General features: G+C 49.3%; 1 protein-coding gene across 2 annotated transcripts in view; it reads left to right on the top strand.

Moving 5' to 3' along the window:
* The first annotated feature begins 489 nt into the window (after positions 1–489).
* The window catches only part of SMAD3 (SMAD family member 3), a 120,694-nt gene continuing 98,725 nt past the window's right edge, over positions 490–22,458 (top strand). Inside the window, exon 1 of one of the 2 annotated variants that reach the window (XM_059059552.2) lies at positions 490–1,273. In XM_059059552.2, coding sequence (XP_058915535.1) covers positions 1,068–1,273 — 206 coding nt within the window. In that variant the 5' untranslated portion in view covers positions 490–1,067. Of the gene's footprint in view, positions 1,274–5,352; positions 5,468–22,458 lie in introns of those variants that run through there. The other variant, XM_067029607.1, reaches the window with a different exon arrangement.

The following is a 22,458-nucleotide window of genomic DNA, read 5'->3' as shown; positions in this document are numbered from 1 at the left end:
TCGGTGCGCGCCCCAACTTCCTGGGCCTAAGCCTTCCGGCTCGCCCTCTCTCGGGCCGGGGTCCTCCCGGGGGTGCACCGCCAGCCTGCGTCCGGACGGCGCTCGTTGTGCAAGTCTAACCCTCTCGGGCCCGCCACTCCAACTGAGCTTCCTGAGTGTGGGTTCCGAGAGCAGACGCCACGGCCCGAGCCCGGCCCTCCAGCCTGGGGCCCCTCTCGCCGCTCCTTTCCCACGACTTCCTCCTGGCGCCCGCCGGACTTCAGGTCGGGGCCGCGCGGGGTCCTGCGCGCTCCAGCCCGGGCAGCCGCTGTCCCCGGACGCCCACGTGGGCGTGCTCCGCTCCGGGCGGGGGAAGGCCGGGCGCCCTCCCGGAGGCTGGGGGCGGGCAGGGCGCCCGCGGGAGGAGGCGGCAGGGCGCGGGGGAGAGGCGGGGAGCCCCGGCGGCAAGGGGGCGGTGACAGCGCTTGGAAAGGAGGCTGCACGCGGATTTGCATGAAACACAGACTGGCAGCGGGCGGGAGCGGGAGCGGGAGCGTGGCGCAAACCCGGGGCCGGCCCAGCGAGCGAGCGAGCGAGCGAGCCGGGAAGGAGGAGAGCAGCGGGGAGGCGAGGCTACCGAGGCGGAGGGATCTGCGTATCAAAGCGAGCGAGGCGAGCAAAGTTTGGCTGGGAGTTGGACTTTCCTTCCTGGAGGCGGCACCCAAACAGCCACCCCGTGCGGAAACCCAAACTTTCTTCTGCCACTCCGAGCCCCGCGGCCGCCGTCTCCGCCCCGCGTCCGGGGCCTTCCCGATCCCGCGCCTCTGCTGCCTGCCCGTCCGCCGCCCCTCCGCCCCTCCGCCCTTCTCCCCGCCGTGGGAGCCGCCCGGGGCGCAGGGCCGCGCGCCGAGCCCAGCCGGCTGCAGCGCCGCGGCCCGGCCGGGAGTACCGGCAAGTTCGCTGAGAGTTGAGGCGAAGTTTGGGCGGCCGCTGCCTTCCCCGGCCGAGCACCCCGCTGCGCCCCCGGCGTCCCGCCGCGCCCAGCCCCGCCGGGGGCGCTCCTCGCCGCCCGCGCGCTCTCCCCAGCCATGTCGTCCATCCTGCCCTTCACCCCCCCGATCGTGAAGCGCCTGCTGGGCTGGAAGAAGGGCGAGCAGAACGGGCAGGAGGAGAAGTGGTGCGAGAAGGCGGTCAAGAGTTTGGTCAAGAAGCTAAAGAAGACGGGGCAGCTGGACGAGCTGGAGAAGGCCATCACCACGCAGAACGTCAACACCAAGTGCATCACCATCCCCAGGTGGGGGCCCGAGGGACGCTGGGGTGCGCCCGCCCAGCCCCCTGGCGTGGCGAGGCCGGCCTGGTGGGATAGGAGCGGGAGGGATAGCGTGTGTGTGTGCGCCCGCGCGTAAGGGGGGTGGGAACGCGGGCAGGAAGGGGGTGAGGGGGACCCCAAACAAAACCTTCTCTAGATTTGCAAAGATTCAGAGCCTGGGGCTTCCACGCGGCACTCGCGCTCCTAGACCTCGCATTCGCTTTTCACCTCCGGGAAAAGGGGGTGCTGCAAGGAATCGGCCGCCCCCACCCAGGGGAGCTGCGGGCTAGAACTTGAGGCCCGCTTTGTTCAGCTCCGCTGGCCGGAGCCCCTCCTCCGCCGCCGCCTCCCGCCCCCGCGTCCCGCGCTCGTGGAGGTGGTGGTGTCTCTCCCTTTCTTTTCTTCATTCCTGTCCCCCCACTTCTTTCCTCCTCGACAGGAATGCAGTCCGTACAGCTGGGGCTGTGGGTGAGGAGCGGGAGTCTCGTGATTGACAGATTCCTTCTTCATTCTCTCTTTGCCTTCGGGATTAGCATTTTTATCGAGTATTTTTAGATTCGGTTGTGCCAGTCTCCCGCCCCCTCCGCACACACGCACTTTTAGTTGCAGTGCAGGGCTCCGACTTTCAGATGAGAGAGTTAAGTGGCAGAGAGTGGGGTCCTCTCCTCCGCCTCCCCCGACTGTTTTTTGCCCACCTTTCAGTCTGAGATTGCGGGTGGATGCCCAGCTGAGATAACAAAACGCACCCCAAAGTGGGCCTCGCATCGGCCCTCGCATTCCTACAGAGCCCTCCTTCCCAAAGCGCTTTGCCATCTGTCTGGACCTCCTTTATCCTCTACTTCGCGCCAGCTAGGTCAGGCGGGAGCTCCCAGATGGCTGGTAGAAGGGGTCAGTGACTTCACTCCCCACGGCCTTCTCTTAGCTGAGATGTGCCAGGCTGGGAATTGGGGTGTCTTGGGGGGGCACCTTAGCCTCCTGTCTCTCCCTCTCAGCCCCCTTTAAAAGTCTTATTCTGAATCAAGGGAGAGTTTGTGTGTCTGTGTGAGTAGGGAATGTTCTTGGGGTTCCAGGCTGCAGAGCAATGAGTAGAGGGTCCCCAAGGCCAGAGCCCCACAGAAATGGTCATCCTTGCTGCTGGGCCAGGAGTAGACTCCATCCTTGGCCACCTGCTTGGGGCAGCTGTACGAGGGCTGCCATCCGTGTCAGGCAGGCACAAAGCAACATCTGTCCACGGGAACCCAGGCCTCCTCTGGAAATAAATGCCACATATGGTGGGAGTGCTGACTTGAAAAATAATAATTTTTTTCAAAACTGGGTGGATCCAGTCAATAAAGTGGGAGGGAAGGCAGTGTGCTGTCTGGGAAGTGTGTTCTGGGTGTGTGATCGGGAGCCAGAATTGACTTCAGAGGAGGTGGTGTGATGTGATGGTCAGTGAGCCCTAGGTCCTGATCCCAGCCCTAGTTCTTCATTCTTTATTCATTTGGGTGAAGGGTGGGGAGTAGGGTGAATGAATGTCATTCACCTGGGGAAGGCTTTGCAAAACCTGCCTTCTTACCTGCCTGAGTACATCGAGGACAAGTGCTTTATGTTTTGAAACAGGAAAAAAAAAAACTATCAATTATAAAACGAGCAGCTGTGTAAAGTGTTTCACAGTTTACAAAGGACTGTCACATGCTTTTATGAGATCAAGAAAAAGAAACTCCTGGAAAAATAGATCAGGTAATTAGGCCTAAGATTTATCCCATGTTTAATGTTGAGAAACCTTTGGAGGAGAGAGGTGAAAAAGCCTTGGCATAGTAAACATGCAGTTCTGACCAAATGTGCCCCTTCTGCTGTGGCCAAGGCTGCTCTTCCCTTTGAAGGTTTTGAATTCATTCTTTGCTGACGGCTAGAGCAGTGTTAACTAGGGGGATTGGGCCCCATGGATTTTGTTGGTAAGGTTGTCAGTGTTCAGTCTTTGGGCTGGTGACAGCCTGGAGGAGAGGCCTGGCAAGGTAGGAGTTTGCCCTCTGGGGAAGCATAGCTATGGCCTGCCTTTTCCTTTTCCAAAGTCCTGCGCAGCCTGAGGCATATGAACACTTGGGTGTCTCTGAGAGTTCAAGTTAACTTGGCCTTCTCATGACTCTGTTAGGACTGGGCCATCTTCTACCTGCCTGGCAAGGACCTAATGCTAAGGTAGATTTTTTTCCATCTTTTTTAGTTAGGGAAACCCAGTTGCTTGGGTGGATCCAAAGTGGATTTCCATCCCTGGATTTTGTGCCCACGCCTCTGGGTCACCTTGTCTCCCTTGGCAACAGCTACTGCTGTTTTTGGTCGTGGGCAGAGAACTAAAGGCCACGTCTTGGGGAGGTAGCTAGCTGGCCTCACACTGGTGATATCGGTGTGTCTCAGCCCGGTAGGCTGTGGGGTTGCATGTCAAATTGTCAGTTTTGTCCTCACTGCCTTTTATAACTAGGGCTTTGGAAAGTCGACAAAAGGAAATGTTGAACCTAGTTATCCCACAGGGTGTGTGGGGTGGGGCACTGGGTGCTTAAAAATACTCTGTGAGGTCTGGACCTTGGGGTGTAAGGAGCCCTTAGTCTAAGGAGATTTTAACAAGCCTGTTTTGGCTAATACGAGATCTTGAGCAGCTACAGCGCCATGTGGCATTTAGAGCTGGATACTAGAGCCCCCCAGACCACACGCTTGCTTCTGTTACCCCGGCTCTAACCTGTCTCAGTGATCAGGAGAGCTGGAGTGGTACAGGCTTACTGGTGTCAAGAATGTCAAAGAGACCGGTGCCAAGGCAGTGGTAAGAGCCTGATTTAGATGCACCAACAGAGGGGCTATCAGGGTACTCTGAGGTCTGGCAGGGTGGGCAGAACTTTGGCAAGTTGTATAACAGCATCCTACTTGTCAATGTAGTTGAGCACCTGAGTACAGCTGTAGGTATCTTTCTGGCCAGTGAATAAAAATGGAGCTATAGCATTTGCCACCGAGAGGTAGAGAAGGTGTGTGTAGGTTATGTCAGTGATAAGGAGCCAGGTGCACTTAAAAATGACTGTTCTGATGGACACTGATAACTTGTGTTTCCACCAATGGGACCCATGACTTGGCCCACTTGTTGAGAGCTGGACCAAACTTAAGGCCTGGTTTGTTTGGAGGGAAATTTGGGCTTTCTTGTGTCAGAGCATCAGGTCCAGAGGAAAGTGGGAGAATTAAGCCAGACCCCAGGTCTGACACACACCCTCTCCTCCCTTTCTGTGCATATGTTCTTTTGGTGTAGCCTCCTCCTGGTATCTACCTGGACTTTGCCAGGCCACTCTCACCCTGGGGAGAAAGGAAAATGATCCCCATCTCTAACACTCCTTTCTCAGGCTTCTGGGGACAGACAGAGGGTGCAGGAGGGGCGTCTTTAATACCGTCTCCATCTCAGCGTCTCCTGTCTTCCCTCCTCTCTCAGCTGCTGCTCAGAGCACCATTCTTCTGTGGCCCGTTGGAAGCAAGCTCACTTGCTTGCACCCATCCTCTCCTTTCTCTTGTTAACCTTGATTAGGGGAGCTCCGCACAAGGGCTGGGATGAGGAGGGCTCTGCAGGACACCGGGTAGCTGACCGTGCGGCTGGCTCAGAGGTATGGCCGAACTTAGGAGCCACTCGACGTTCCCTTGGCATTTGGAAACTTGGAACTTGCTGCTTGCACCCAGGAGTTGAATGTGTGGGCCAGTGCATGTTGCAGACAGCCCGTTGCTCACACTTCCTCAATGAATGTTACAGGATTGGATTTTGTGGATTCATTGATAGGTGTGGGCCCCTCCCATGTCTGAGTCAGTATTCCAGGAAGTGGAGGAGGATGCAGAGATAAATTGGAGATGGTCCCTGCCTGTGAGGAGCTTACACTTCAGTAAGGGAAACAGCAATAGGACTTTGAGTGTCTATTTCTTTCTTATTCCCAGCCATCAGTAGAAATATGAGCTCTAGAATGGAGTGATATTTTTGGGGGGCAGGGGGGATTATGATGTGTTTTTAAAATATTGTAGAGGTCACTGTGTTAGAAAACAAAATAATGACAGCCATCTGTTTTCTCCAGAAAAAGCACAGAATTCAGGTCCTGTATCTTGCCGTTTTAATACCTGGATGGATTTAGCAGTTCACTTAATGTCTCAGAGCCTTCGTGCCGGCACCTGTAAAATCAGGAGGAGGTAAAGCCTGTGGAAGTGTTTTGTAAACCAGAGAGTTTGACAGATGTGTTATGTTTAGACCTCTATGTGTGTCATTCATTCATTGACTAAATTATTCAGTCATTTATTAAATACCTACTATGATGAGCAGGGCAGGGTGCCTATTCTTAAGGGGCTCCCTATCTAGAGTGGGAGACAGACTTGCCCAAAATATAGGCCATGAGCTAAAGTCAAGGGATGTACAAAATGCCCAGGGATGAGGGGGACAGACCATTAATTCTGTGGGAGGAGGTGGGGAGAGGAGGGAGGAGTCCGTGTGAGGTGGAAAACCAAGAGGACAAGAGTTATTATCCAAAGGACGTTTCTGGACTGTAGTACGATCATACGAACTTTTGGGTTCGTGGTGATCGTTGCCTATAAGAATGAGAATGTCTTTATCTTCTTTATCTTCCTTCTCTCCCTAAACGGAGCGCTGCTATGAATTTGTTACCTCCTAGCTCGCACCGAACTAGTGACTAGTGACTTGTGTTCAGTATTTTATGCCACTGTAAAGTGTCCTCGCTTTGAAGTAAAGAGTAATTAGTATTGCAAACCTGAAATTCAGGTTTCCTTGGTGGAAACAGTGACTTTAGATATATTAGCTCAGAATATAACGGACCATGTTGATAAGAAGTGGACAACTTGGAGGTGATGGTGGATCCTCAGAATTTCAGACTTTTGGTGTGACCTAGCTTTTCATTTCTCTGGTTAACACTTGCTGAAAATAAATCCTATAAACCTGAGTTTCTATGTGGACATAAGAGCTTTTAATAACGTATTTTAAGAAGTCTTTGCAAGGATGGTAAAGTGTCAAATGACAATTCTAATAATAGAAAAAGTCAATGAATACAGTAGTCATTTCGTTCTGATGAGAAATGAAAGCAGCTGATGGCATTGAGAGAATGTGGCTTGAGCTTATCACATCAGCAATCCAATTAAAATGAGTTTTTGAAAAATAAATATTGGTTCAATAATGTAAATTTGTAATTGCTGTATTATTATAATGGAAATAAAATTAACATGATTTAATGGACTGAGCAACCATTAATTTTCACTTGTTAACTTATTGGGAGGTTTCTAAATGCCATTGGATGCACAATACAGCCGTGTCTGTGCATGGGCTCCTTTATGAATAGGACCAAGTAGCGCTTGCTTCATTTATTATTTATTTTTATTGAAGTATAGTTGATTTACAATGTTGTGTTAGTTTCAGTTGTACAGCACAGTGATTCAGTTATATATAACATATATATATATATTCTTTTACAGATTCTTTTCCCTTATAGATGATTGCAAAATATTGACTATAGTTCTCTCTGCTATACTGTAGGTCCTTGTTGGTTATCTATTTTATACGCAGTACTGTGTATGTTAATCCCGAACTCCTAATTTGTCCCTTCCCCCCAACCCCCTTTCCCCTTTGGTAACCATAAGTTTGTTTTCTATGTCTGTGGGTCTATTTCTGTTTTGTATATAAGTTCATTTGTATCTTTTTTTTTTTTTTTAGATATAAGAGATATCATATGACATTTGTCTTTCTCTGTCTGGCTTTACTTCACTTAGTCTGATAATCTCTAGGTCCATCTATGTTGCAAGCAGCGCTTGCTTTAAAACTTGAAGTCCAACTTTATTCCTTTACCTATTCTCCCACTTTCTTTATTCACCCCTCCCCCAGCCTCCTTTAAGCTCTCTAAAGTGGAATGCAGCTTTCTCAGTCAACAAGGCTCATGAATAGTCCTAATTAACTTTGTCCTTGTCTCCTTTGATGTATTGACATATTAAAAAAAAAACAAACAACAATCCACCATGCCCCCTTCCCCAAATCCGTGTCTGGTAGTACCAGTCTGCTGGGAAGGGAACTGGCTAGAAAGGCTGGTGTGAAGGGGCCTGGGAGATTTACCAGCCTTTTGCAGACACGAATGTCCCGTGCAGTGCTAGAGGGGACTAGCTCTTCCCCAGGAGGCCTGGGCATCATCTGCTGACCCCTTCAGTCTCCTCATCTTCAAGTGCCGTGGTTCCTGGAAACAGTTGGAAATTGCCGTATTAAACCCATCCTGCAGAAGTCTGGTTTCTAATTTTACTGTATTCCAGGTTTTAGAACAGAGATCCGAGAGAACTTGTCCAATTCATGTTTATGCTTTCCTTCAGTGCACCTACTGGGTACCAAAACCTGCTCCAGGTAGCAGGGCCCTACCAGTGAATGAGGCAGATGCCTGATTCTGCCCTCCTGTAGCCTCTGGTCCACTGGCTGCTGAACATGAGTGCTTTGGAATTGTTAATAATCATGTATGTGTTCACTCTGGTTAACTTGTAAATACTGTTTTCTTAATGCCAGAGAACCAAATCCGCCAAGCTCTGCAGTTTATTGAGTCCTGATGAGGGTGTGTGTGTGTGTGTGTGTGTGTGTGTGTGTGTGTGTGTGTGTGTGTAAGTGTGTGTAACATTATTCTTTGTTTTGACTTAATTAACAGTTTTAGAAATAACAAATCTAGAGCACAAGTCACACTGTCTGCAGTGCTTATCTGAGGCCTCTGCTGTAAACAGCAGCCTGCCACCATGGCACACTACTACAGAATGTTTTGACAGAGAGACTTGGTTTAAAACGAAAACACGGTAGAAGCCTATTAATTAAGAAGTTTGGCTAATGCTGGACTAGGCTGAAGTTTGTGTAGCAGGCCTTTTCTCCCCATAAATGTGGTCAGAGAAAAATTAGTCATAAACTTTTGAGAGTCATTTTGGAGGCAGGAGTCAACAGATCTGAGTAGGTTCTAGACTTAAGCTCTGTTTCTAATTAGCTGTGTCACCTGGGCCAAGTCACTTAACATCTCTGGGCCTCAGATGTTCTTAACTGGAAAATGGGCTATAAATAAGCTCTATCAGAGGATCTTTCTAACTCTAAAGTGGTTTTCATGCAAGCATTTTAGAAGTTCCCCTTTGCATGCATCCGGTTGATCATTGAATCACAGATCTTTCTTAATGATTAATATCCTAAGGCCCTATGAATTTCTATAGTTGAAAGTAATAAAACTATAAATTCAGCCTTTAATTTTGGTTATTTTCCCCCCCTGCCCCTCCTTGCCTCTCCCTCGCCCTGTGAGTCTAAATCAGTGAAATATGACTACAAAGGAATATAAAAATAACTGAATAGGAGGGTAATGAAGTGAAGGCTGTGTGCCTTGAGATGCAGTGAGCAATTTTTCTTCTTTTGTTGCTATTTTTGGCTATTCTCAGAGCAGGAAGTTTACTTAAACTAATGACCACAATTGCCTAAAAATGGTTAAATGTGAGAGGTAGGTATTATAGAGGATACCTGTGGAAAATGTTTGCTCATATGTCAGGGTTTACCCAGGAAGCTTCCTTTATTTATTTTCAAGCATCTATATAAAGAAAGGCTGTACTCGATTGTGTAAGCGTGCGCCTCTTGTGGGGCGGCGTGGAGGTTACAAGTTGAAACCCCAGCTAGGAAATGAAAAGTGAGTTTCCCCCAAAATAGTACTTTTTCTGTATCACATGGCTCTCCCTGATTACATCTGGCAAGTTTTTCTCCTGACAGCTTTGCTGGGAGTTAGGACTAGTGGGTTGTTTAAGAAACCCTGGGTCAAGGTTTGCCTTTGAAACCTACAGCATTATCAGTCTGGTGGCTTTCCCTGCTAACTCTTGCATCACAGACCGCCAGGCCAAGTTGTAGCTCTGAGGTGTCACCGTTTTGGTTTTTTTTTTCTTTTGAGACTGGACTTTTGAAAATAGTAATGCATTTTGGGTGTGTGTTTTTTAAAGGTCTGTTTTTACGCTGTCACAGCTCAAAAATGCCAAAAGGCATTTTTTCCTTAAAAAATCACCTCTGGGCTAAGCCCAAATGTGGAGTAATGGACCCAGAAAGGACTTTTTGAGTAGTTACAAGTGGCTGAAAGCAGGCACTGGTGATGGAAGTTGGTTTTTTTTCCTTTTGCTTCAAATGTGCCCCATTGTAAACTTTCTTGCATCCTCATGGAATTCAGACTTGAGGTGAGCCTTATTCCTCTGTGTGCCTGGAAGGGCAGGGTGAATGAGCTTGTTTTGCTACCTTTTTAAACATTTTGTGTAGCCATTTATCTCTACCCAAAGAGAGTCTTGAAATATTGCTTGGGGAGCAGGAGTCAGGGGCGTGGGTGGGCTGGAAGAGCAGAGTCATCAAGGGAGAACAAAGGGCCCTGGAGTCTGACAGACCGGAGTTTGAGTCGGCCAGTTACTGGCTATGTGACAGCCTTGGGGACATCTGCTTCCATTGATTAAGCTCCATTTGCCTCATCTGTATAATGGGCATGGGCCCACTTACCCCTCCTGCAAGTCAACGCAAATGAGATAAGAGAGCAAGTACTTAACTGATACGTGTGGCTCACAGCACATAGTAGGTGCTTAGTAAACACTCATTTTTCCCTTTCAAGGGGGAAATCTGACTGATGGTGTCAGTAGATTCCAGTAAGGGCCCCCCACCCCCAACACACTTGTTCTCAGGGCTCACTATTTGGAGAACATTGGTTGATGTAGTGAGAGGACCTTCCTCTAGCAGGTGCACACCAAGCAGCCACGGTCACACCACTTGTTGGTTTATGGCTTGGAAGGCTATCGAAAGAGAATTCATATTCTTTGGTGGTTCTCCCCTCCTCCATCATCATTTTAAAAATTGTTTGGCTGACTAAAAATAATAGTATTGAAAATAAACTTTGATGAATCAGTGCTCCTGGGGTGGGGGGTATAAGATCCTGAAGAAGAAACACCGTGACTCACAGGCTTGTCACCGATAGCCTGCCCTTCCGTGTGTGGAAGTGCATGATGTTTATTGTTGCTGGTGTGTTTCTGAGGCCCGGTTGGAAAGCAGTTCCAGCTCCAAGTACCACCTCACCCGTTGGCTTGGTTGTCAGGTGAGAATGTTCAGTACCAGAAGCTCACGGCTCCAGAATAACCCAGATGTGGATGGCGGTACCGTTGGCTGCTCCTCGAGGTGTGCCAGAGGGCACTCACATTAGTGGGCCATGCTTTGGACATCCTTCTGGATGTGGTCCTTTCCATGGGGCAGAGCTGTAGGGCCCAGGGATGGCCCATGTAGAGTCTTCACTTCCTCCTTCCAGACTGTATGCTGGGTCCCGACCCTTCAGTTCCCTGCCCACATGGTCTCAAGCCTGCTTCCAGGTCCATCTGCCTAAGGAAGGGCAGACTGCGTCGACCATGGACCATGTGTGCACCCGTGGGCCCCAGGCTGACAAGGTGGGCAGGGCCGGGAGATGGGGGGATTGGATGGAATTCAGACTCGGGGTGTCTGCATGGGTGTACATGAAGCTCCTCTAAGTGTGGGGTGATGCTGGGGGTGGCCAGCCCTCCCTGAGTGTCCACATCCCATTGTAAAACCGAGGAGTCAGAGAACTCTAAATTCAAACGTGGCCTCCCAGGTTGTATCAATGTATTTGTCAATATGATAGAACGTATTCTATTTATCAGTCTGTTATCTTGACTTCTGTCTTTTAAATTGAAATATGACATATCCTATGTGGGCCTTCATAGGTCCTCTTGCTCTGGGGCCCATTGATGGTGAGGCAGGCCTGTTTTTAGCACCGTCCTCTCAGTTGTGTAGCCACAACTGGGGCCCCGCTCAGGTGGCACCATTATATGGGCAGGATTGTGGGTGCTTCTGTAGGGATTGATTTCCCTCACCTTGAACCCAGATCAGAGTGAATTAAATGCAGATCAGGGAGAAGGTGATACATATGGCAGCTGCCCATCTGAAAGGTGGAGCAAAGAGCCCAACCACTGTAGTGCATTTGGTTGTTGGATCCGTTTATTGGGCACTGACTTTGTGCTGGGCCTCAGGAGATACAGAGATGCAGAGATAAAGTCCTGTCAGTGAACTGCACAGAGGCAAAAAGGGACACAGTGACCACAGTTACGGTGGGCTCATGGGAAAGACAGTCTAGCAAAGGCTGAACATAGAGGTATTTGGGAGCCCAGAGAAAGAGCAGCTGTTCTCTGGGGGACCCAGAAGATTTCACAGAAGAGGTGATGCTCCAGTGGGACTTTGAAGGGTGGATAGGAGTGTGGGAGTGAGGGGAAGGCTGCATGGAGCAGTGGCCAGACAGAGCGTGGAAGGGCCTGGTGTCTGGGGCAGGGTGGCCAGAATGCGGAAGAGGGAGTGGCCAGAGAGGAGTCAGGAGAAAGATGTTGCCAAGGCCTTCAGTTGGCCAAACTTGGCGTTTGGACCTTGCTCCGTAAGCACCCAGGAGAGTTTTAAGTAGGGGAGTGGCGTGGCTGAAGCCACCATTCTATTCCCGTTCCTCCCCCACCCCGAGGCTGGTAAGAGCAGGTTTTCTGCCTGAGTTATCCCGGTCAGAGACATAATCCCTTACACCACCATGTGGACAGCTTTAGGCTATGTCTGGACCAGGGTGAAAATAGTGTTTTGTTGGCCGTCAGGAGAGAAGACAAGTTGTACAGCCAGGAGGGCTGGGGGAGCCCAAGTGTTCAGGTAATTAGCCAGTGAGTCATGCCAGCCTCTTGACATGGATTCCTTGGGAAATTAAGCAGGATGTCGCTGGGCTCCATGCAGAGGCCACAACATCAGATCCTGGCCTCTCCCTGGGTCTTCTCTGTGCCTGGTACGGTGTCTTTGTGTGGAATATCTCTGGTCAGTGTTTTAAATGTCTTCATTAATGATCGCCTAGGCCAAGCTTTCCAATTCCAGACCACGCTTTCCAATTCCAGACCACACTGCAATCAGCAAAAATACCTAAATTCTCTACTGCAGACTCATCGAATGCTATCATGTATTAAAAACAGATTATATTCCTTAATCAGAGGGTAAAATAGTTTAAGTTCATATATTTTATCACTGAGAGCAAGCAGGAATTTTGGTGACCACTGAGAGATTGCATACAATTTTCCTCATCTGTTTAGAGTCAGTTTTTTGTTGTTGTTGTTAATTGAAGTTTATAGGTTTTTTAGAAGATAAAAGTTTTGTTTTTTTAAAAAAAAATAAATTTATTTATTTATTTTTGGCTGTGTTGGGTCTGCCTTTCTGTGCGAGGGCTTTCTCTAGTTGCGGCAAGCGGGGGCCACTCTTCATCGCGGTGCACGGGCCTTTCACTGTCGTGGCCTCTCTTGTTGCGGAGCACAGGCTCCAGACGCGCAGGCTCAGTAGTTGTGGCTCACGGGCCTAGTTGCTCCGCGGCATGTGGGATCTTCCCAGACTAGGGCTCGAACCCGTGTCCCCTGCATTGGCAGGCAGATTCTCAACCACTGCGCCTCCAGGGAAGCCCTAGAAGATACAAGTTTTGTGTCCACAGACTGATTCTAGTTCATGGACCATTTTTATTTTATTTTATTTTTTAATTTTTTTTTTTTTTTTTTTTTTTTTTTTCGGTACGTGGGCCTCTCGCTGTTGTGGCCTCTCCCGTTGTGGAGCACAGGCACCAGACGCGCAGGCTCAGCGGCCATGGCTCATGGGGCCAGCCGCTCCATGGCATGTGGGATCTTCCTGGACCGGGGCACGAACCCATGTCCCCTGCGTTGGCAGGTGTACTCTCAACCACTGCGCCACCAGGGAAGCCCTCATGGACCATTTTTGAGAACCCTGATAGAGGCCTGCTGCTGAAGGGGCAGACTACTGCAGTGGAGCATTCTGGGCTTACATTCAGAAGACCCAAGTTCAAATCCCTGCTCTCCCCTTTCCTGCTTTGGTGACCATAGACCAATCACCTGATTTCTTTGAGCCTCCCTTTCCTCATCAGTAAAATGGGAAAAACCTTGTCTCCCTTGGTAGGATGATTGCAGTTGTTTATTTAGATGAGCTATGCATTTAAAAGCTCTTTGCCCTCTGTAAAATATTATGCAGTGTCACTCATTATTTTTTTATGAAGCACAACTCTATAGTATTGCTAAAAGCCCTTCCTGACAGAGATGGAGTTAAGGCTTCCAAGTTCACACCCAGATTTTCATCACCACCTTAGAGAAAATCATTAATTAATGATGCACAAATTCAACAGGAATATGAACTCAGGGTGTGTGTGCTGCAGGGTCTGGTTCCAGAAGCTTAGGTGAGTTGGTGCTCGTGGCCTTGTCTGAGGATTCAGGTCAGCTGTGCTGACCTGTGGCTGATCACCTGAGCCCTCTCACCTGGAGTGATCCTGGCACACGCAGCATGGACTGGGTGCTGACTATATGCCGGCCACCAAGGTGGGCCATTGATCAACTGGTTGGTCTTCTTTACCCATCTTCTGGGAAGGGTGAGTAATCCATGTTTATAGAAGAGGAAGCAGGGGCTTCCCTGGTGGTGCAGTGGTTAAGAATCCACTTGCCAATGCAGGGGACACGGGTTCGAGCCCTGGTCCGGGAAGATCCTATGTGCCGCGGAGTAACTAAGCCCATGCACCACAACTACTGAGCCTGCGCTCTAGAGCCCACGTGCCACAACTACTGAAGCCCGCACGCCTAGAGCCCGTGCTCTGCAACGAGAGAAGCCACCGCAATGAGAAGAAGCCCGTGCACCGCAACGAAGAGTAGTCCCCACTCACCGCAACTAGAGAAAGCCTGCATACAGCAACAAAGACCCAACGCAGCTATAAATAAATAAATAAAAATGGTTTGAAGTTAAAATGCAAAAAAAAAAAAAAAAAAAAGAAGAGGCTGAGGCTTTGAGGGGTCAGCGGCAGTACAGGAATCTGAATATCTGAATTCAGGTCTGGTTCCTGACACCCAGTTGCCTGCCCCAAGGCTCCCCAAGAATGGGCTGCTGTTCTCATCCTCACAAAAAAATCCATGAACTTGCTTAGGAAAGTTGCTGTAGGTCTCTCATGATAAGAGATGGAGCTGGCTTTGCCTCTGAAGCTTTGCCCCTTCTAGAATCAGGGGTGACTATATAATTTATTAAACAAACCAGGACACTTCTAAGAGTGTAGAAGGACAGTGCTGTCATTAGTGATGGCCAGAAAATGGACATCAACCTGGACTGTCCAGGCAAACCTGGATAAATAGTCATTCTAAGTCACCCTGCCTCTGTGCCAGTGATCATGATACTTGACCAAGGAGACTGGGAGGATTACATCAGCAGCTTTCTCTGCCACTGCTAAAGTGTCAGGGACTGTCTGGATTATTTACTGCTATTCCAAGTGAGGGGACTTGCCTAAGATCATTTAGCAAGTTGGCAACATAATTTAAAACTGGATGAGACCTTAGAGGTAATCCATGTTCATAGAAGAGGAAGTGGGGGCTTCCCTGGTGGTGTTGGGGAACCTTTGGCTCTGCTGATGGCCACTCTGAAGGGAAGGTGGAGAAGTGGGAGGTGGAGGTGGGGACGTGAGGGTGGCAGTGAGGGGGTGGTAGGGTGTTCACCTGGCTCTAGAACATCTGCATCCTCATCATGCCATGTCCCTTCGGAACCCAGGAGATGCCCCTAGGTGCAGTGCAGCTGAGATGGGATTTAACATCCAGGAGCAGAGTCTTCTTCTGTGAGCTGACCTCTCCTGCTCCCCTGCTCCATTTTCGCTGAGGCCTCAAAGATATTACTGGCTGGGAGCTGGTGGGGGTGTAGTGGATAAACCTTCTGCTGAAGAGTTTTGGAAGGCATTGAGGAAGGAATTAAAAATAACAGCAAGCATGCCTTTTTTTCTCTCTTTGTTGCTGGTAAATGCATGGAATGTGCCAGGGCATGTGGCCCTAAATAACCCCCTCTGTCAATGGAACTCCGTAGAGAACATGGGAAGGCTTTGCACTGCTTCACTCCTGCCCCATGTTCATGGGACTGGTTTCTGCCATCGTCCAAGCCTCATGCTTCCTCTCTTGCCCCAAATAATCTGTTGGAAGTCTGAAGAGGGACTTGAGTTCTCTATACTCTGCAACCAAACTGTTTGCGGTGGGTGAGGCCCTTTCTGATAAACTCCAAGGAGGTCAGCTGGAGTGACAAAGAGGACTGGTTACAGGCTGAGAAAAGTGAAGTGTAAATTCAAACCAAACTTGGCACTTGCTTGAAGAACTTCAGCTGATAGGGCTCTGGTCGTCATCCTTTGTGGTTGTGCTGTGTCTTATAAATAGAACAAGATGCATTTCCTTTTTTTTTTTTTTTTTTTTTTTTTTAACCCCACAGACACAAGGAGGCATGTGTGTGGGTGAGTATGGGCAGGGAATATTAATTATTTATGTTCCAGTTCATCGGAGAGTCAGCGTGGGAACTGGGCCCCGGGCTTCATGGAGATGACTAGGCCATCTTGTGGGTAAGGCTGGACTGTGCTTTTGTATCTTTTGAGTTCCAGCTCTCCTCACCATTGCCACCCTCTCCTCTTTAGTGGAGGCCCTCGGTTTCTCATGCCTGGATAGTGCAGTAAGCCAGTTGGCTCCTTCCCTCTCTGATCCATCCCATACTCTGGATCAGGGGCCAGACGCACTGTATTAGGATACTTTGGGCTACAAGTAACCTGTAACCCAACTAACATCTTCACCAGTGTGAGGGCTTATTATCTCCCCTAAGAAGTCTGGAGGCAGGGAGGTTTTGGGCACCAGCAATAACTTGGGAGCCTTCCATTTTTCTGCCCTGCCATCTTCAGCCCTCATGATCCAGTGTCGGCCACTGCTGCTCCAAGAGTTACCATCTCTACACGGTTGCATCTAGCGGCAGACAAGGCTGCTTCTCCTTGGGGGGGTCTCTTAATCCAGGAAGGAAATCTTTCCCAGAAGCCTCCTGGTATCTCACTGGCCAGTATTTTGTCACATGCAGTCGTGGCAGAAATAATGGATTGTAATAAGCCTTTTGATGTCAAAGATCCAGGCTATTTCTTTGGCTCACCGGTACCTGCTAGGCACTTAGTAAATGTCAATTAATACTTGTTGATTACTGTTTTCCTTCTTCTCTGAGTAGACTCCTGAATATTTATCTGATGTCTTGCTGATTTCAGAGATTTATGTTGGTAAAACAATCAGGGACGAGATCTTGCCCTCTGGGAGCTTAGAGTCAAGATGGAGAGACCATTATTTGTGTTCAGAATATCCAACCATGTGGGTTGTAGCAGTCTGCTGTGGGACAGCTTAGGAACAGGTGTGAAATTGCGGCTGAGGGGGACAAATGGAAGTAAGACTCACCGAGGGGACCATCAGGGCCTCTGAACGCTGTGCCTGAGGGCGACACATTTTCTGACCTAAGCCAGGTCTTTCAAGAAGTTGGGGTTTCTGTCTCCACCCCACTACCAGTCTTGTTTTCCTGTTGACAAAATGAAGATTAAAAATTTGCCCTTGAGTATGGAGTGGGGGCAGGGTACAGAGCTAAGTGCCTCCTGCCCCCAGGGGAAATTTTCTAAAGGTTCGTGCGGTATTTTAGCTTTGAAACCCTGTGAAATTTAATTGCATGTGTAGCGGTCTTTGTGCCTCTCACTGGCTTTGAAGCTGCTGGAAACTTTCTCTGAAAGCATATAGACGAAGAAATAAGAATTCTGTAAATGTTTGGTGGTTAAAAACAAACTGCTGGCCAGTTTATAGAATTTTGGTGTCATTTTCTGATGGAACATTCTGCAGACACGGAATGCTCTGGAGTCTTTCTGTCACAGTCAGCTAATAACTGACTTCAGGTCTGCAAATGATTTTTCATTCCAATTCAGAGAAAACAGAGCCTGTCCCAGGGCCTCAGGGGCCCTTATTTTCCTATTGATCTAGGAGCTGGGCTAACTCAGGGCACACACACCCCCACCGCGGGAAACATCTCAACGCTAATTAAAGATGTTTGTGAAAAAGTTGCAGTTTTGGCTTTTCTTATTAAAAAAAAAAAAGACTCTGTTGCTGCTACAGCTGATCCAGGAGGTGGGAGTGGGGGGATTGCAGTGCACACGTGATGTGTTGCCCTCCTGCCCTCTGCACGAGGCCCTAACAGAGTGGCATCTCTGAGCACAGGGCCGGGCACCGAAGCAGCTACTTTCCTTGAAAATTCTTGAGCCTCCAGGAGGAGTAGCCAGGTGAGCCTGGGCATGAAACCCAATGAAGTGGTTCCAGGGTGAGGCTGGTTCTGTTTGACCAGCTTGAGTTCTGAAGTTAATGGTCCAAGGTCCCCACTCAGAGGGAGAGTTAGTATGTGGGGAGGTAGAGGCCCTGACAGCCATTCCAGGGGGTCCCCCGACCCTTTGTTTAACCGCGGCTGTGGACCAGTGGTCTCAGATGTTTACCATCACCTGTTTATAAGAGGGAAGTGTGGTCATATTTCTATCTCTTTTGTGGGCTGCACGGTTGCCTTACTGGGGCTCATGTGGGAAGTGGTTACTGTTCAGAGGAGGGTGAAATAACAGTACTCACAAAGGGACTTTGATCCAACAATCTTTTTGAATGTCACCTTTTGACTACTGTGTTTTTTATTTTTATTTTTTGTCTATCAGCCTTAACGTTAGTGATGAGAAAATCAAACCACATGCTGGACCTCGTTCTACCCAGCTGGATATCACAGTTCAGAATTGCAGCTCAAAGTGCTTCTCCCCTCTCTGGGTTTCACTGGGGGGTTGACTTCCAGATCTGTAGTTCTGCACAGCCAGAGACCCTCAGCTTCAGCTGTTCTCTGGGCGTCCACATCTGAACATCCAGCAATGCCTGGAATTGAACATGGGCCATTTCTTTCTATCCTCCTTCCACAACCGACACTAGTTTTCATCTTCATCATTATCAGAGCCCCCAGGGTCAGTGAAGTGTTGAATCATCCAGAGAACAGACACACGTGAACACGAAGGAACCTTGGCATCCCATTTCTCTGATGAGGCTGAGGGCCCTTGGCCACTCTTTGGTGGAGCTTGGCTTTCTGTCTTCAGGAAGGTCAGCTTGGCTTCTCTGGGTATTGGTCTTTGCATCTAGAAAATGACAAGCTCCAAGAGAGAAGCTCAGAGGTCTGTATGAGCTCTAATACTTCATGACACCTTTCTGCCTTCTTTTCCTTGACTTCTGGCTTTTCACTCTTTTCTCGATGCACTTATTTTCCTGGGAGGCAAATGTAATTTTTCATCTGATGCTCTACCTTCAGAGGCAGCCCATTTCTTATTTAATTCTGCTGTAGTCATGGTTTAACTCACCAGATATTTACTGAGCATCTTCAGTTGTCGTTGGTGGTGGCAGTACCACCAGACACTGTGGTCCAGGAGGTGTAAATGGCCTGTGGATTTGGACGGTCATACATACTCCTGCTGCGTGGAGCTGCCAGGCTTCTATTCCCTATTCCCGGGCGAGGGGAAATCAGCCTTCAGGCAAAGAGGAATTCTCGTTTAGCCCAAAGCACAGTCTTCCTGTGCTTCTGGGACCAGCTGCGTTGCAGCTGTGGTGCTGTAAAAATACAGGAAGGAAGGGAAACGTGTTCACAGGTTGGTTAGAGATTTTGAAACCAACAATCAACTTTCTCTTATCCACAAGAAACCAGAATCCACTGCTGCCTTTCGGGCTCTCACACCCACAGCTCAACGGAGTGCTCTTTCAAAACTGGGGTAGACTCTTTGCTAATGGCTTTTTCCATGAACCCCAGCCAGCCAGCAAGTATATTCTTTGAGGATTATGATTTGACCAGCACGCTCAGGAATCTTTAAAGAGAAGAACCATCTTTGTCCTCAGCTGTTTTAAGGCCAGTCAGGAGACAGAGCCTTCTAGAGATGAAGTAATGAGAGGCTGACTACTGAAAGCACACAAGAAGTAAACAGTGGCCATTTCTGTGACCCTGCTTTTTTCGGGAGTCTGTCACCCCAGGGGCTCCTGGGTGGTGTGCAGGAGAGAGAACTAGAGGTGGAAGACCCCGGTTCTAGGCCTGCTCCATTGTGAACAAGCTTCGTGACCTTGGGTGAGTCACTTTGCTACCCCGGCCCCTGGTTTCCTCCTTGACAAACCAAAGGCGTTGGCTTAGCAGGATTTTAAAGTTTCTGCACCTTAAACATTCTAATTCTGGAGCTTGCATTCAAAGAAATGACCGACCCTGTTACTCATTTGGATAGTTTCAGGATCACTGTACAATCACTCTGGGGGCTGGAGATTGGGGCCCGCAGTTGAAGACAGGATGGAAAGAGCTTTGAGGTGTGGGGTAAGCTGTGGCAGCTGGGACTCCTGCTTCCTAATGACCTCATTTGGTGGTCGGGCTCACCATGGAAGGTTCTCAACCTTGGTTACTTATAAAAATTCTGATACCCAGACCACACCTCAGACCAATTCAGAATTTCTACAGGCGGGGCGTGGGAATCAGTATTTTTAAAGTTATCCAGGTGATTCTGGGGTGTGGCCAGCATTGAGAATCAACAGCCCTAGAGCCTAAGTAAAGCTGTGGTTCAGTGTTCCGGGCATCTCTTTTAGGGGAAAAGTGATAGTGCTTGGTTTTAAAAAAAAAAAAAAACACAGGTACACAGAGAGAAAAAAAGTTCTAGATTCTAGAAGCATGTTGATTTGGTAATCACAGCTGTTGATGGTGAGTAGTTGCCCTGCGATTTGGATCCACAGTTTTCTCCTATCTCTGCATCAGTGGTTTCTCGAACATCTCTGAAGGAGTAGAACCATCTGTAGTTGGTTATTTCTGCTTGGGAAACTCAAGAGTACTAAGTGGGGGGGTGGAGCGAGGGCAGGGGTGGAGCAGGAGGGGATTAAACAGGCCATAACACGCAGCCACACTTCTCTCATGAAGCTAAGTCAGAGGCCTCAGCCAACGCTGGCATACCTTAGTGTCAGATCCTTGGCGATGCCCTGGTGGATGCGAGGGGCTGTGAAAGTATGTGCTATGCTGTTTCCTGTGCCTTGGTGAGTGTCCCTGTCCTTGGTTGAGAGGATCCTACCACCCTCATCAGTCATAGCATCGAAACACTTCCGTTTATGCCCAGTTAGTTGTTCATGGTTCCCTGCGGGGACTCCATGCCTACAGCCAAAGCAATCTGAGGGGACACAGCTGTCCAGATTAAACATTAATGGGAAAGGACAGCTCAATTCTAATATCTTTTCAGGCAGAGGGGAGGGCATATTGTGATGGTGGTGGAATTGTGAAGGTGACTACTTAATGGGTGTGAAATGAGCTTGAGGAGGGAGGAGAACTTGTCAGTATTGATTAGCCCCGAAGGGCCTCGCAGATGGGGAGCAGGGTCGGGGAGCTTTTACACTGACAAGGTTTGAGATGTGGGTGTAGACACAGATGCCAGATGGAGGTGGTTATTTCTCAGACAAATGAGGAATCCGCCAGTCACTAAATGTTTATGAAGCAAGGCACTCAGAGAAATGGCAGATACGGCCTCTGCCCTCAGAGAGCTTACAGTCTGACTTGGGGTTTGAATACACAAGTGTGGGATAGTATGAAGGTCTTCTGTGCTGTGGGCACATGGTGAGTACCCAAGGGTTCAAAAGGAGGGGCCGTGGAATGGGTGGGATGGGACAAATGCATCAAGGGATGTGGACCTGAGCTAGTGAAAGGGAGACACATGGGCCCCACTAGTGAATTGTGCCTGTCTCCTCACTTCTAACACGATGTTGATTATCTTCAGGGAGCAGCCCCAAGGGGCACCCCATTGCTAGTAGGAATGACTTTATGTTCTTGCTCCCATCAAAATTCTCTGCTTTCAGGAGTCAGTTTTCCTCTAGCTTTTTCCTTCTCCTGTGAGGGGTGGTCTTTGCCAGCCCTCTGCTTTGATGATTACCATCTGCCCACCTTAATTTCCTGCGTAGTTTCAGCTCGAAAGCCTTTTCTTTCTGGACCCAGAAATATCATGTAAGATGATTGTTCTTGCTTCCAGTAGCCACCTGGCACCCTCTCAGCGGTGGCTGCATTTCAGGTATGGATGGGAATGATTATCTGTGCATCAGCGAACTCAAGTTTGTCCTGTGAGTGAGCTGTGTGATCATCGGTAAATGCAGGACTGGCTTTGTTAGGCCCTGACTGTGGCCAAGGCTATTATTTCTCTGTGGGTAATTATTTCAGGCTTCACGGTCACAAGCTGAGCATAATCGGGCAGATAAGAAAGCCATATATAGAGCAAAGTACATATTTCTCGAGGTGGGCGGCAGAGGCCTTATATATATGTGTGTGTTGGTGTATGTGTGTTTAAAAAAAGACCTATATTTTCTGGGCAGTGGAACTTAAGTTTCCAGTAAACATCTCTTCCCTTTTTACTTTACCTTTTAATTTGGTGTTTATGGTCTCTGTGCTTTGAAATTGTTTTGCTGTGATGCCAGCTCTGCCTGAAAAGGGGGGGGGGCGGGTGGGGAGAAAGCCAGGCCCTTGGGAAGCCATGGTGTTTTCGATCAGAGTTCTTAGAGTTCCTCTGGCCCAGCTGATTGACGGCTCAGCGGTGATTGCTGGAGCTCATCTAGAAGCATAAAAACAGAGACCTGGAGTTCGAGGTGGGAGGGGATATGCATTTATTAGTTTCTCCCTTGTTATCGCCTTTATCGCGGGAGGCGTCATCTGTATGTACTTCTGGTCTGGGGGTTGTTTTCTCTGTTCCCCATTTGCCCATTTTGATGCCTCTGCTCTGGAAATCAGAAGTGCCCAGAGCCCCAAACCTGGAACTAATCCTCTGAGACTGTGGCTTGGAGGCTGGGCACACACGAGGCTCAGCTGTTGCTAAGTGAGAACAGCCCGCCCACCCGGTAGGCTTGCTGGGTCCCCCTGTTCTTTGCTTTACCTGTTGGCGGGGGTGGAAGGCAGAGGGGCGGGCAGGGGCTGGGGAAGCCCACCGCGGAAACACGTGGGTGGAGGCCAGGTGAAATGCATCAGTGAGGGTGAACATCCGTGGAGGAGCTGGCGGGCTGCATCGCGGGGGCAGGCTCGAGTGAAGGAAACGCGGTGTTTTGCTGCTTTTTCACACCTTCTGGTTGGGCGCAGCTAGGAAGGCTGTTTCAGAATCCCCCCTCAGTGAACTGAGGGAGCAGCTGTTCTGGGGGAGCAGGGGAGCAGCTCCTGCAGCGGTTCACACCTGGTGTCCATCAGCACCTGGGAGCACGCCGTGTGGACAGGGCTGCTCAGACCTCTGTCGGGG

This window comes from Kogia breviceps, chromosome 3 (assembly GCF_026419965.1).
Source record: "Kogia breviceps isolate mKogBre1 chromosome 3, mKogBre1 haplotype 1, whole genome shotgun sequence".
Taxonomy (NCBI): Eukaryota; Metazoa; Chordata; class Mammalia; order Artiodactyla; family Physeteridae; genus Kogia; species Kogia breviceps.
Note: the sequence above shows the minus strand (reverse complement) of the source record. Positions and strands in the feature narration are given on the sequence as shown.